At 40.4% G+C, this 14,898-nt stretch overlaps 1 protein-coding gene across 1 annotated transcript in view; it reads right to left on the reverse strand.

The window, feature by feature from the left end:
- Nucleotides 1-435: 435 nt before the first annotated feature.
- The window catches only part of LOC139748309 (uncharacterized), a 69,727-nt gene continuing 55,264 nt past the window's right edge, over nt 436-14,898 (reverse strand). The window contains exons 12-16 of the mRNA XM_071661319.1: nt 12,940-13,015; nt 11,607-11,717; nt 5,604-5,746; nt 2,346-2,693; nt 436-592 (exon numbers count right to left, since the gene is read on the reverse strand). Of these exons, the coding sequence (XP_071517420.1) occupies nt 470-592; nt 2,346-2,693; nt 5,604-5,746; nt 11,607-11,717; nt 12,940-13,015 (801 nt within the window). The 3' untranslated portion in view covers nt 436-469. The remainder of the gene's footprint in view (nt 593-2,345; nt 2,694-5,603; nt 5,747-11,606; nt 11,718-12,939; nt 13,016-14,898) is intronic.

Consider the following 14,898-nt stretch of genomic DNA (forward strand, 5'->3'; position numbering starts at 1 on the left):
AAGTGTCCAGAGATCTTCTGCAGCCCATATTGAGGCAAAGGAACTGAATAACTGGGGACCACTGAAATCACTCAGGCTGTACTCCCTCAAGCACAGATGGGAGAAGTATATCATCATCCATACCTGAAAAATCCTTAAAGGTAAGGTTCATCCCACTGGTATGATATGCATGGAAGCCTGTATAATATTACCTCTGAAATACAAATGTGCAATAAGCACAAAATGAGAAACCACCCAAGGTCTGACTCAACAACAACTTGCCATCTATCAAAGACAGCATGGAATGCAAGGCAGAGAAGTTCAAGAGTGCAATAGACAAGTACCTACAAATTTTACTGTCATGCTGTGGGGGCTTCCAATGGCCTGGTGACCAACAACCCAATCCAGCAGCCTGGGCACAGCCCAGGGTGTGGGGATGGAGACTATCGATAACTTCACAAGGTGTAATACATGATTTTTTAAAAACTACTCACCCTTCATCATCTTCCTTGACAACATCAGAGATGGTATTAACAAGCCTTTTCTTGAAATCAGGGTCCTCCTCATTCTCTGCTATAGACTCTCCAACCTCATCCAAATGTACACTTTCATCCTATAAACAAATTTTAACTTAAACAATATGGATTTTATTTAGGAAATATGAAATCAGGACATCCTGAGTAATGATTCAACATCTCAAAACTCCAAAAGAAGACATGGCACGATCATATCACAATTTCTGCTGTTTTATGGATCTGTCAAGACCTACTTTACATTATATTATTCCTAATTCCACGAGGTGAATCAAGTAAAAACAGCCTCTGTAATCCCTCATGCACATCTTCAACCAATGTCTCGAGCGTTATATTGAAAAATTGACATCCACATCAAAATCTCGTCAAATCACCTCTGTACACAATACATTTCCAAAAAATCTGATACCCAATCATTCTTCTAGTAACTAGAACTCTACTTGGACCATCTAATGTACTGCTTTATATATCTTTTTGACCACCCTATCAACTGCCATAAATTCAACATGGTTGTACCATCCAAAATGGACTTCCATCCATGTGCTACTACTTCATATCACAGCGTTCTCACATCCTTAGTGTTTCTTCTCTTCTCCTCACATGAACTACAATAAAAATTTCCCATCTCAATTACCTCTTCCCTCTCCTGACTAATATGCACTAGAGTTTCAAAACCATAAATCAGCAATGAGACAAGTAATCCTTCACGCAAGCTTCTTGCACACACTACATCTAAATTCTTTCTGTTCACCATTGCCTTCAGCACACAAGTTTCTCTTTCTTGCATGACTACTTTAAACTTTAGCTTTCTCAATGTCATCTTCACTAAACTTTTCTCTGAAATACTTAAACAAATTCACAACTTACAGCTCATCACCTTGCAAACTTTACAACCTGGCCACTCTTCCCTTGCAAAATCTAGCATCTACTTCATTCACATTTAATTTCATTATCATATGCATACAAACCCTGCAGCAATTTCCACTGCATTTCCATGGTTGAGAATCACTCCAACACCACCCCTCCTTGCTATCATCTCATGCAATGCCATCTCCATTAAAATACTATATAAAACCATGCTAAAATCACACCCTTGACACATGCCCACAGTTAATGATCTATGTTAACAGGATTACCAAAAGACAATGCCCACATTTAATGGTCAATGTTAACAGGATTACCAAATAGGTGAATTTATAGCAGATTAGTTTGTGGATGATAAAGTCAAAAGAGAGGTAAAGACTATCCCAAACTGTTTTCAAAGGTATATCTGGTGAAGTAGACATTAAGACCAAGTTGCAGGGGCAATCGATTAGCACTTGGCAAATAATAAGATCGTGAATATTTCTGTTGGGGGGAAAAGGGACTTGTAATTCCAAGCTGCTTTAATGTGAGGCTGGGGTGAGTTTTGAATTTAGGTTTGGAGGCTGGTGGCTAGTTATTAAAAGTTCCAGGCAGGAAGGACCACAAGCTTTTGCAAAGAATTGGGAGCTTAGTATGTTGAGATGGGACTGTATTGTGCAGGTATTACATGTTTGTGGTTGCTACAAAATCACTGACCAATCCAAAGTTCTGTTTTGTGCTGTTTGTACTTCTAGTATGTTAGCATTTAAAAATATGTGCAACCAAGCAGGTGAGTTGTACTTTAGGGTGCAGCAAATGAACTGCTTGTAGAGGAGACTGAATATTCTTTTTAATGTCTCAGCTGTTGATGGTATGGGTTGTGGTGTGGAAAGTGAATATAATGTGCATTTCATAAGAAATCCCTGGTATGGCTGGAGTTCAGCTGAGTGGGAGCAGTTGATCATTCAGGATTATATATAAATAACTTACACATTTTTCCAGCTTATCTGCATCCTCTTCCTCCTCCTCCTCCTCCTCATCATCTTCCACCCCCTCATCCTCATCCTCCTCCTCTTCATCACTGTGCATCTGCTCATCCTTTGCTGCTCCATTACTGGCCTCTGCACTTGTATCCATGTCCACATCTTCTGAGGCTTCATCTACAGTTTCCATGTTGTGCATGTCCTCAAAGCTTATTTCTTCCCCGTCATCTTGTTCCCCATTCTTCTTTGCTGCATCTGACTCTTCTTCTCTCTTTTTAGCTGCCTCTTCTTCTTGTTTCTTCTTAAGTTCTTCCTTTTTAGCTTTCTCTTCAAGCCTTTTCTTCTCTTTTTCTTCCTACATCAAAATAAAAGAGGCCTGGTTAGTAAATTTTTTTTTATAACCTAAACTCATGAAAGAATTCATGGGAAATGACTTTTCATAAATACAGAACACAATGGAATAATGATAATGTCATTTGGAGGTTGTATATATAGAGTTCCAAATAATATTTCTCCTTTTTTTTATTTTTTTTATTATACCTTGTCGCTGTCTCCCGCATTTGCGAGGTAGCGCAAGGAAACAGACGAAAGAAATGGCCCAACCCCCCCCCATACACATGTATATACATACGTCCACACACGCAAATATACACACCTACACAGCTTTCCATGGTTTACCCCAGACGCTTCACATGCCCTGATTCAATCCACTGACAGCACGTCAACCACGGTATACCACATCGCTCCAATTTACTCTATTCCTTGCCCTCCTTTCACCCTCCTGCATGTTCAGGCCCCGATCACACAAAATCTTTTTCACTCCATCTTTCCACCTCCAATTTGGTCTCCCTCTTCTCCTCGTTCCCTCCACCTCCGACACATATATCCTCTTGGTCAATCTTTCCTCACTCATTCTCACCATGTGCCCAAACCACTTCAAAACACCCTCTTCTGCTCTCTCAACCATGCTCTTTTTATTTCCACACATCTCTCTCACCCTTACGTTACTCACTCGATCAAACCACCTCACACCACACATTGTCCTCAAACATCTCATTTCCAGCACATCCATCCTCCTGCGCACAACTCTATCCATAGCCCACGCCTCGCAACCATACAACATTGTTGGAACCACTATTCCTTCAAACATACCCATTTTTGCTTTCCGAGATAATGCTCTCGACTTCCACACATTCTTCAAGGCCCCCAGAATTTTCGCCCCCTCCCCCACCCTATGATCCACTTCCGCTTCCATGGTTCCATCCGCTGCCAGATCCACTCCCAGATATCTAAAACACTTCACTTCCTCTAGTTTTTCTCCATTCAAACTCACCTCCCAATTGACTTGACCCTCAACCCTACTATACCTAATAACCTTGCTCTTTTTCACATTTACTCTTAACTTTCTTCTTCCACACACTTTACCAAACTCAGTCACCAGCTTCTGCAGTTTCTCACATGAATCAGCCACCAGCGCTGTATCATCAGCGAACAACAACTGACTCACTTCCCAAGCTCTCTCATCCCCAACAGACTTCATACTTGCCCCTCTTTCCAAAACTCTTGCATTTACCTCCCTAACAACCCCATCCATAAACAAATTAAACAACCATGGAGACATCACACACCCCTGCCGCAAACCTACATTCACTGAGAACTAATCACTTTCCTCTCTTCTCCTATCCCTCACAATAAAAGAGTAAGGAAGCTACCATAGTATTTCCTGCTATTGTAGAAGCCAACTATTCTGGGCTTGTGCTGGGGTTGAACAACACTCTCCTTATAATTCAATTTCTAAAAATGGAAACAAGCTGAAAAATGAACCTCTCAGCACCCAATACAAAAAAAAAAATTTCATCCACTCTCCCTAAATTATGCTTCACAAGTATGGGTGATTTGTTAAGGAGTGGTTCAGATGCAGAGGGTCAAGTACTGTTGCAAAGAACTGAATGCCAAGCACTCTGGACTGATTACATGAGAAAGACAGACAACAGGAAGCCTGACTGGCCCACAACTGGGTCTTTTTTTTCTTTAACTTGACAAGAAAATGTAATTCTGCTCAGCAGTTTTTAAAGTATCACTGCTGCAGTTTATTTCTGGCATTTTTCACAGAGTATACCTGAATTTATGAAATACTTGTCTAAATAACCTATAAAGGTATTTATAGTCTTAACATTCACTAGATCTGATGGTACTTTATTCCAGTGCTCAACACACCTATAAGAAAAGAAGTTTCTCCCACATCCGTACTACATCTTTTAGCTTTGTGTTTTATTCCATTTGTCCAGGTAACAATATTTTCTTGTATTTTGAAAAGATGTTCAAGATTAACTTTATCGAACTTGTTCAGAATTTTGAACACTTGGATTAAGTCACCGTGAAGTCTATGTTTTTTAAGGGAGAAGAGATCCAATCGTTTTAGCCTCTCTTCGTATGCCAGATTTCGAAGGGATGGGATCAATTTTGTCATGCATCTTTGTACTTGCTCTAATTTTTCCTCGTCTTTTATGAATTTGGGGGACCAAAACTGGACTGCATATTCAAGGTGTGGTCCTGGTGTCTTGTAATCTAAATGAGATTGTATTGGAATGATTCTCGTTTTTTTATGCAGTTGTTGAATGTTTCTGGTTGTTAGGCAGTTGGTGACTGTCATGAGTGCTTTGTTTTGTGTGGTTTGCACTTTTGTTATACTTAATTCTGACTGGCAGGTAAAGTGTAATCATAAAAATTTCAGATCAATTGTGCACAGACAACAAAACATCTTGGCATTCAAAATATCATGTGGGAGCATGTAAAGAGAAGCATTATGTTCGAAAGAAAGGTGAAGGAATTAAGTGACAGTATGGCAAAGATACAAAGTTGAATAACTAAGGAATGATAAAAGTTGGACTAACTTTTAGTAAACTATGGAGGAAACAGTTGGATTAAGTGAGAAAACTGATTGGTGTTAAGTATTGCTGATGAAGAAGCCAATGTATGACCTAGAATAGTTTGCAACAGAGACTCCAGCAAACTAGTTATGGAGACTCTACTGCCGTGGCCAACCCCACGAGGGAGTTCTACCTGGGAACAGTTGTCAGAGATAGATAGATAACAAAGGCTACATATATCTGTAAAGGTGGTGTGAATAAAGACTTAAGTACATAAGTCAATTATAATGCACATATTTCCTGGTGAAAAATATTTGGTACAAATGTGGATCAAAAGTGAATACATATCATGTGTGGTCCACCATTCTTGTCCATCCTTGGAACTGAGAACTCACCTCCACAGCATTCAGATGAGTCATCAAGTTGTCATAATGATCAAGGGATTTAAAATGCTCTTCTGTTTCCTTGGCAGTAATCAGTCGAACCTCAGGGCAAACCTTACACCTGTAATATGACTTCTTGCTTATGAAGTTCAACCCTGAAAAGTATACACATATGAATGAAACACAAATTATCTTATGACTAAAATTATGGTTGTGTTAGCCGCTGGGTTCCTTATTAGCTGTTAGATCATGTATTTGCTTCTAAACCATCCCACTGGAAACAGGAAAAAACAGAAAGAAAAGAAATCATTTTCTTGCAATGAAAACCAATCATTTACAGCTCCATAAATGATCGTCCAAATCAATATATTTCCATGAAACTTACATCCAAGATATAATGAACTCATTCTTCTATGGTATGTAACATCAATATCTTATATAACTTCCACAGGGAAGTGGTTAGTAATGGTGACTCTATATCATGAGCAGACCCAGCACAGTTCAAATCCTGCTGATAAATGGATTTTTTATTTTATCTATCCAATTTCCTCATTGTTATTAACTACATTTCCATAGAGTGAATCCAGTGTAATCTGGCATGCAACTTTCTTTAATATTATCTATACTTATACCTTTTAAAAAGCGAGATATACATAAGTATACTTATGTAAGTAGGAGAGATGGCCAGAGATCGTTATTGGATTACGTGTTAATTGACAGGCATGCGAAAGAGAGACTTTTGGATGTTAATGTGCTGAGAGGTGCAACTGGAGGGATGTCTGATCATTATCTTGTGGAGGCTAAGGTGAAGATTTGTATGGGTTTTCAGAAAAGAAGAGTGAATGTTGGGGTGAAGAGGGTGGTGAGAGTAAGTGAGCTTGGGAAGGAGAACTGTGTGAGGAAGTACCAGGAGAGACTGAGTACAGAATGGAAAAAGGTGAGAACAATGGAAGTAAGGGGAGTGGGGGAGGAATGGGATGTATTTAGGGAATCAGTGATGGATTGCACAAAAGATGCTTGTGGCATGAGAAGAGTGGGAGGTGGGTTGATTGGAAAGGGTAGTGAGTGGTGGGATGAAGAAGTAAGAGTATTAGTGAAAGAGAAGAGAGAGGCATTTGGACGATTTTTGCGGGGAAAAAATGCAATTGAGTGGGAGATGTATAAAAGAAAGAGACAGGAGGTCAAGAGAAAGGTGCAAGAGGTGAAAAAAAGGGCAAATGAGAGTTGGGGTGAGAGAGTATCATTAAATTTTAGGAAGAATAAAAAGATGTTCTGGAAGGAGGTAAATAGTGCGTAAGACAAGGGAGCAAATGGGAACTTCAGTGAAGGGCGCAAACGGGAGGTGATAACAAGTAGTGGTGATGTGAGAAGGAGATGGAGTGAGTATTTTGAAGGTTTGTTGAATGTGTTTGATGATAGAGTGGCAGATATAGGGTGTTTTGGTCGAGGTGGTGTGCAAAGTGAGAGGGTTAGGGAAAATGATTTGGTAAACAGAGAAGAGGTAGTGAAAGCTTTGCGGAAGATGAAAGCCGGCAAGGCAGCAGGTTTGGATGGTATTGCAGTGGAATTTATTAAAAAAGGGGGTGACTGTATTGTTGACTGGTTGGTAAGGTTATTTAATGTATGTATGACTCATGGTGAGGTGCCTGAGGATTGGCGGAATGCGTGCAAGTGCCATTGTACAAAGGCAAAGGGGATAAGAGTGAGTGCTCAAATTACAGAGGTATAAGTTTGTTGAGTATTCCTGGTAAATTATATGGGAGGGTATTGATTGAGAGGGTGAAGGCATGTACAGAGCATCAGATTGGAGAAGAGCAGTGTGGTTTCAGAAGTGGTAGAGGATGTGTGGATCAGGTGTTTGCTTTGAAGAATGTATGTGAGAAATACTTAGAAAAGCAAATGGATTTGTATGTAGCATTTATGGATCTGGAGAAGGCATATGATAGAGTTGATAGAGATGCTCTGTGGAAGGTATTAAGAATATATGGTGTGGGAGGAAAGTTGTTAGAAGCAGTGAAAAGTTTTTATCGAGGATGTAAGGCATGTGTACGTGTAGGAAGAGAGGAAAGTGATTGGTTCTCAGTGAATGTAGGTTTGCGGCAGGGGTGTGTGATGTCTCCATGGTTGTTTAATTTGTTTATGGATGGGGTTGTTAGGGAGGTAAATGCAAGAGTTTTGGAAAGAGGGGCAAGTATGAAGTCTGTTGGGGATGAGAGAGCTTGGGAAGTGAGTCAGTTGTTGTTCGCTGATGATACAGCGCTGGTGGCTGATTCATGTGAGAAACTGCAGAAGCTGGTGACTGAGTTTGGTAAAGTGTGTGGAAGAAGAAAGTTAAGAGTAAATGTGAATAAGAGCAAGGTTATTAGGTACAGTAGGGTTGAGGGTCAAGTCAATTGGGAGGTGAGTTTGAATGGAGAAAAACTGGAGGAAGTGAAGTGTTTTAGATATCTGGGAGTGGATCTGGCAGCGGATGGAACCATGGAAGCGGAAGTGGATCATAGGGTGGGGGAGGGGGCGAAAATTCTGGGGCCTTGAAGAATGTGTGGAAGTCGAGAACATTATCTCGGAAAGCAAAAATGGGTATGTTTGAAGGAATAGTGGTTCCAACAATGTTGTATGGTTGCGAGGCGTGGGCTATGGATAGAGTTGTGCGCAGGAGGATGGATGTGCTGGAAATGAGATGTTTGAGGACAATGTGTGGTGTGAGGTGGTTTGATCGAGTGAGTAACGTAAGGGTAAGAGAGATGTGTGGAAATAAAAAGAGCGTGGTTGAGAGAGCAGAAGAGGGTGTTTTGAAGTGGTTTGGGCACATGGAGAGAATGAGTGAGGAAAGATTGACCAAGAGGATATATGTGTCGGAGGTGGAGGGAACGAGGAGAAGAGGGAGACCAAATTGGAGGTGGAAAGATGGAGTGAAAAAGATTTTGTGTGATCGGGGCCTGAACATGCAGGAGGGTGAAAGGAGGGCAAGGAATAGAGTGAATTGGAGCGATGTGGTATACCGGGGTTGACGTGCTGTCAGTGGATTGAATCAAGGCATGTGAAGCGTCTGGGGTAAACCATGGAAAGCTGTGTAGGTATGTATATTTGCATGTGTGGACGTATGTATATACATGTGTATGGGGGGGGGGGTTGGGCCATTTCTTTCGTCTGTTTCCTTGCGCTACCTCGCAAACGCGGGAGACAGCGACAAAGTATAATAAAAAAAAAAAAATACTTATACCTGGGAAAAGAGGAGAGAGAATACTGCCCAAATATCTCCCACATGTTGTAAAAGACCTCTAAGAGTGGTGGAAATGGTGGAGCAAGAAATCATCCCCTCCAGTAATACTTTCCAAAAGAAGGTACGGAGAAAGGAGCCTACCGAGGATTTTTTCCCTTAATCATGATGCTACCTCGTGCACACAGTTAATAATGAACTCATATGAAAGAAAGTATACTCTACACTACAGTATAGTGGGATATTATGCATTCGCAAGTCATAAGAAAAGGGTATAGGCCTCATGGCAGTTATTATTTATCAGAGGATACACAAAACTGGATAATTCTACTCATAGGGAAAGTTTTCATACTTCAGTAATGATACCATAAACAATTCAGTTTTTCTGTCAGTTATTAATAGTTCCATTCCGAATTACATGTGTGGATCAAGAGCACACAGCCTCACAGCTTAATCAGGCACACCCTCAGATCTGTGTTTAATATATTAGTGAAAAAGAAATTCTATACTAATACGAACACTTCCTTATTTCTTAATTTGCAAACCATATTGATACCTGAAATACAAATGAAGATGCCATTCTCAATAACACCCCCACAAAAAGAACATATGGACAGTGTACAATCAAGAATCAATCCTCTCCCATCCTCATCTACAATACTTAGCCCTAATCAATATACTCAATCCATGTAATCATTCCCCTAGCATCCTCACAAGAATATCGCTACCCCTAATCCATACATTTACTAAATGCGATTATTTTAAAATGCTTTACTACAGACCAACTCTAAACCTTAATAGTCACAGATTAACAAAAAGAGAATAACTCAAAGAATTTGGTATGAAGTACAATACTAGCTTGCAATGAGAAAAATGATATGGATGAGTTTAACAATTTTTCTCATATATGCTTGAGGTTGTGCAAGAAGAGACAAAGAAATACTCTCACTCACACCCACTCATATGCTGTTGTGTACAATGCATGAAAACCAGCACTTCCTAACCACAAACAGGCCCCACAAAACTTTGTGTGGTTTCCTCATTCGCCTTAATTCAGCCTAGTAAAAACACATTGTCACCTGTAAACCATATCACTTCAATTCACTCTATCCCTTGCATGCCTCACACCCTCCTGCATTTTCATGCCCTAAGCATTTAAAGCATCTTTCATTCCATCCTTTCACCTTGTTTGTTCCACTTCTGACATGCATATTCTCTTATTCATCCTTTCCTCCCTTTTCCTCTTTGTATCTCCAAACCATTTCGGCACATCCTCTTCAGCTATATCATACATACTCTTCTTACTACCAGAGCTCTCTTTTACCCCACCATTTATTATTTGATCAACCCATTTCACACCACTTTTTATCCTCAAACACTTCATTTCCAACACATTTAGCTAATCCCTTACATTTTGGTCTATGTATACATACAAGTAAAAAGTAGACACTAGAACAGATGAGTTGTAGTGAAGCAAGTAACACAAGCTTGCACTGAAAAAAAAAAGACCATAACTGCTTCCATATAATAAAAAACAAACAGAAAGTAAAAAAACATGAGACACAATACACCCAAGTTTTTTTTTTTTTTTTGCTTTGTCACTGTCTCCCGCGTTTGCGAGGTAGCGCAAGGAAACAGACGAAAGAAATGGCCCAACCCACCCCCATACACATGTATATACATACGTCCACACACGCAAATATACATACCTACACAGCACTTTCCATGGTTTACCCCAGACGCTTACATGCCCTGATTCAATCCACTGACAGCACGTCAACCCTGGTATACCACATCGATCCAATTCACTCTATTCCTTGCATGCCTTTCACCCTCCTGCATGTTCAGGCCCCGATCACACAAAATCTTTTTCACTCCATCTTTCCACCTCCAATTTGGTCTCCCACTTCTCCTCGTTCCCTCCACCTCCGACACATATATCCTCTTGGTCAATCTTTCCTCACTCATTCTCTCCATGTGCCCAAACCATTTCAAAACACCCTCTTCTGCTCTCTCAACCATGCTCTTTTTATTTCCACACATCTCTCTTACCCTTATGTTACTCACTCGATCAAACCACCTCACACCACACATTGTCCTCAAACATCTCATTTCCAGCACATCCATCCTCCTGCGCACAACTCTATCCATAGCCCACGCCTCGCAACCATACAACATTGTTGGAACCACTATTCCTTCAAACATACCCATTTTTGCTTTCCGAGATAATGTTCTCGACTTCCACACATTCTTCAAGGCTCCCAGAATTTTCGCCCCCTCCCCCACCCTATGATTCACTTCTGCTTCCATGGTTCCATCCGCTGCCAGATCCACTCCCAGATATCTAAAACACTTTACTTCCTCCAGTTTTTCTCCATTCAAACTTACCTCCCAATTGTCTTGACCCTCAACCCTACCTTGCTCTTATTCACATTTACTCTTAACTTTCTTCTTTCACACACTTTACCAAACTCAGTCACCAGCTTCTGCAGTTTCTCACATGAATCAGCCACCAGCGCTGTATCATCAGCGAACAACAACTGACTCACTTCCCAAGCTCTCTCATCCCCAACAGACTTCATACTTGCCCCTCTTTCCAAAACTCTTGCATTCACCTCCCTAACAACCCCATCCATAAACAAGTAAGTTGGCAAAATAAATTCTTTACTTAAAACCTTTTCTTATTCCTTCATCCAACTTTCTACACTGATCCAAACATACCTTGTCATATTTTTCTATTAACCTGTCACATCTAGCATCTCCAAGCAGAGTAATGCTGTAAAATGTAAACTTACCGTGAGGTAAAGCAGGATCATATGGTGTAAGCGATTCTGGGCTTGTGACATCTGCAAGTGGATTTCTCTTCTTCATCTGCTCTATGATCTCTCCAAACAGCTTTCCTCTCTCTGCAGAAAAAAATGAAATAGAATAAATTTTAACATCTTTTCATGAACCTTTCAACACATTTCAATGATGAATGAGACCATCCACAAAATTCTGAGTGTTAAGCAAAATAGTTGCAAATGTGTACTGAGGCATGTGTTAAAGTAAGGGTCACTGTCTGTGTTAGAAAGGCACATGCAATTGTATAGTAGTCATGCTGTTGTACAGAAATGAGTCTAGAGCCCCATATGTAAATGTTCGATAGTGGATGTCTTGGAAATGAAATATCTAATTGCAGCATGTGGAGTGAGCAGAGTTGATCTTGTCCTTACAAGATCAACTCTGCCCACTCCACATGGCAGGGTAAGAGATGCACAATAGAATGCAGAGTATGACAGATGTACTGAAACAGTTTCACCATATACAGATGAGTGAGTACAGACTAACAGGATATACATGACCAAAGTAGATGGGGCAAGGGAGGAACAGCTTAAGGATATAGAAGGATTAAGTGAAAGAAGCTTTGGGTTATCTGGGCCTGAACATTCAAGAGGCTGAAAAGTGTGCATGAGGTACAGCAAAGTGGAGCAATGAGGTATACATACAGTAACATGCTGTCAATGTAGTGAACCTGTGCATACAAGGTGTTCAAGGGAAGCCACAGAAAGGTCTATAGGACTTGGCTGTGGATGGGGGCTATGATTTTGGTGTACTATACATGACAGCTCGAGAAAGTGAGACCATTATTGTGCCTGAGGTTTGCATACATGTACGCGTGTGTGCGTGTGTCTCTAGCAATTTTGATGTGAGGAATCAAGTAATAATTATGGGTAATTTGAGTGAGGAGTAAGTTATGTGGTAGCTGAGGATATAGTTAGGCAACATGGGGCATCCAGTGTGACTCAAAATGGTGAAAACTTAAGTTGTGTGCATGAAAAGCACTGGAGATTGGGAGTAAATGGTTTAAAAAGAGAGATATACATAAATATGAGTGTAGTGTAGATGATAAACAGGCACCACTAGATTGTTTTCTATTTGATGGGCATGTTAAAGAGAGACTTAGATGTAAAAATGCTAAAAGGGGCACCTACACAACATTCCCAGATTCTGAGAAGTAGACTGTAAAATTCATAATGTAAGGTTTCCAGGATGTAGATGATATGGTCATGCCACACGTTTATATTACAGCAAGATCATCCTAATAAGGACTCGAGTCATGATTGAAGCAGATATCACAAAACTTACCATTTTCTTCAACGCCTATGTCTTCTGCATTTTCTTCTTCTTCCTTCTTGAGTTTTTGTTCAAGTTCTAATTGATTCTGTGGGAATACAGACTCTTTTAATTTACATGGAAATGCCGTGCTACTTAACCAAAAAGCTAGCAATATACAGTTTGTAATTTCTAACACATCAGAGCAATATACACCCCCTCCACAATATACATCCTAGTTCCGTTCTTACTGACCAGTCCGATTTAGAAATGCACGTAAGTCAGATGTATGTCAGCATAGCATGTAGAATTCGTTTACCTGTACAGTATTCTTTTATCCTCAATATTTCTCATAAGTCTGAAGTTTCTTTTTACCTTTTATTGAAGATTCTTTAATTAATTTTTTTATTTTATCTTATTATACTTTGTCGCAGTCTCCCGTGTTAGCGAGGTAGCGCAAGGAAACAGAAGAAAGAATGGCCCAACCCATCCACATCCACACATATACATACCTATACATTTCAACGTATACATATATATACATCTTACTTTTTCTTTCATACTATTTGCCATTTCATGTGTTGGCGAGGTAGCATTAAGAACAGAGGACTGGGCCTTTAAGAGAATATCCTCACCTGGCCTATTTCTCTTCCTCCTTTTGGGAAAAAAAAAAAAAAAGAGGAGGAGAATTTCCAGCCACCCGATCCCTCCCCTTTTAGTCGCCTTTTACGACACGCAGGGAATACGTGGGAAGTATTCCTTCTCCCCTATCCCCAGAGAAAGGGGAGTTGTTGTTCGCTGATGATACAGCGCTGGTGGCCGATTCATGTGAGAAACTGCAGAAGGTGGTGACTGAGTTTGGTAAAGTGGGTGAGAGAAGAAAGCTGAGAGTAAATGTGAATAAGAGCAAGGTTTTAGGTACAGTAGGGTTGAGGGACAAGTCAACTGGGAGGTAAGTTTCAATGGAGAAAAACTGGAGGAAGTGAAGTGTTTTAGATATCTGGAGTGGACTGGCAGCGGATGGAACCATGGAAGGTGAAGTGAATCATAGGGTGGGGGAGGGGGCGAAAGTTCTGGGAGCGCTGAAGAATGTGTGGAAGTCAAGAACATTATATCGGAAAGCAAAAATGGGTATGTTTGAAGGAATAGTGGTTCCAACAATGTTATATGGCTGCGAGGCGTGGGCTATGGATAGAGTTGTGCGGAGGAGGGTGGATGTGCTGGAAATGAGATGTTTGAGGACAATATGAGGTGTGAGGTGGTTTGAGTAAGTAAGAATAGGGTAAGAGAGATGTGTGGTAATAAAAAGAGTGTGGTTGAGAGAGCAGAAGAGGGTGTTTTGAAATAGTTTGGTCACATGGAGAGAATGAGTGAGGAAAGACTGGCCAAGAGAATATACGTGTCAAAGGTGGAGGGATAAGAATAAACATTCTTAATACCTTCCACAGAGCATCTCTATCAACTCAATCATATGCCTTCTCCAGATCCATAACTGCTACATACAAATCCATTTGCTTTTCTAAGTATTTCTCACATACAATCTTCAAAGCATATACCTGATCCACACATCCTCTACCACTTCTCAAACCACACTACTCTTCCCCAATCTGATGCTCTGTACATGCCTTCACCCTCTCAATCAATACCCTCCCACATAATTTCCCAGGAATACTCAACAAACTTATACCTCTGTAATTTGAGCACTCACTTTTATTCCCTTTGCCTTTGTACAATGGCACTATGCAAGCATTCTGCCAATCCTCAGGTACCTCACCATGAGTCATACATACATTAAATATCCTTACCAACCAGTCAACAATACAGTCACCCCCTTTTTTAATAAATTCCACTGCAATACCATCCAAACCCGCTGCCTTGCCAGCTTTCATCTTCCGCAAAGCTTTTACTACCTCTTCTCTGCTTATCAAATCATTTTCCCTAACCCTCTCACTTAGCACACCACCTCGACCAAAACACCCTATATCTGCCACT

The sequence above is a fragment of the Panulirus ornatus genome, chromosome 73, assembly GCF_036320965.1.
Source record: "Panulirus ornatus isolate Po-2019 chromosome 73, ASM3632096v1, whole genome shotgun sequence".
Taxonomy (NCBI): Eukaryota; Metazoa; Arthropoda; class Malacostraca; order Decapoda; family Palinuridae; genus Panulirus; species Panulirus ornatus.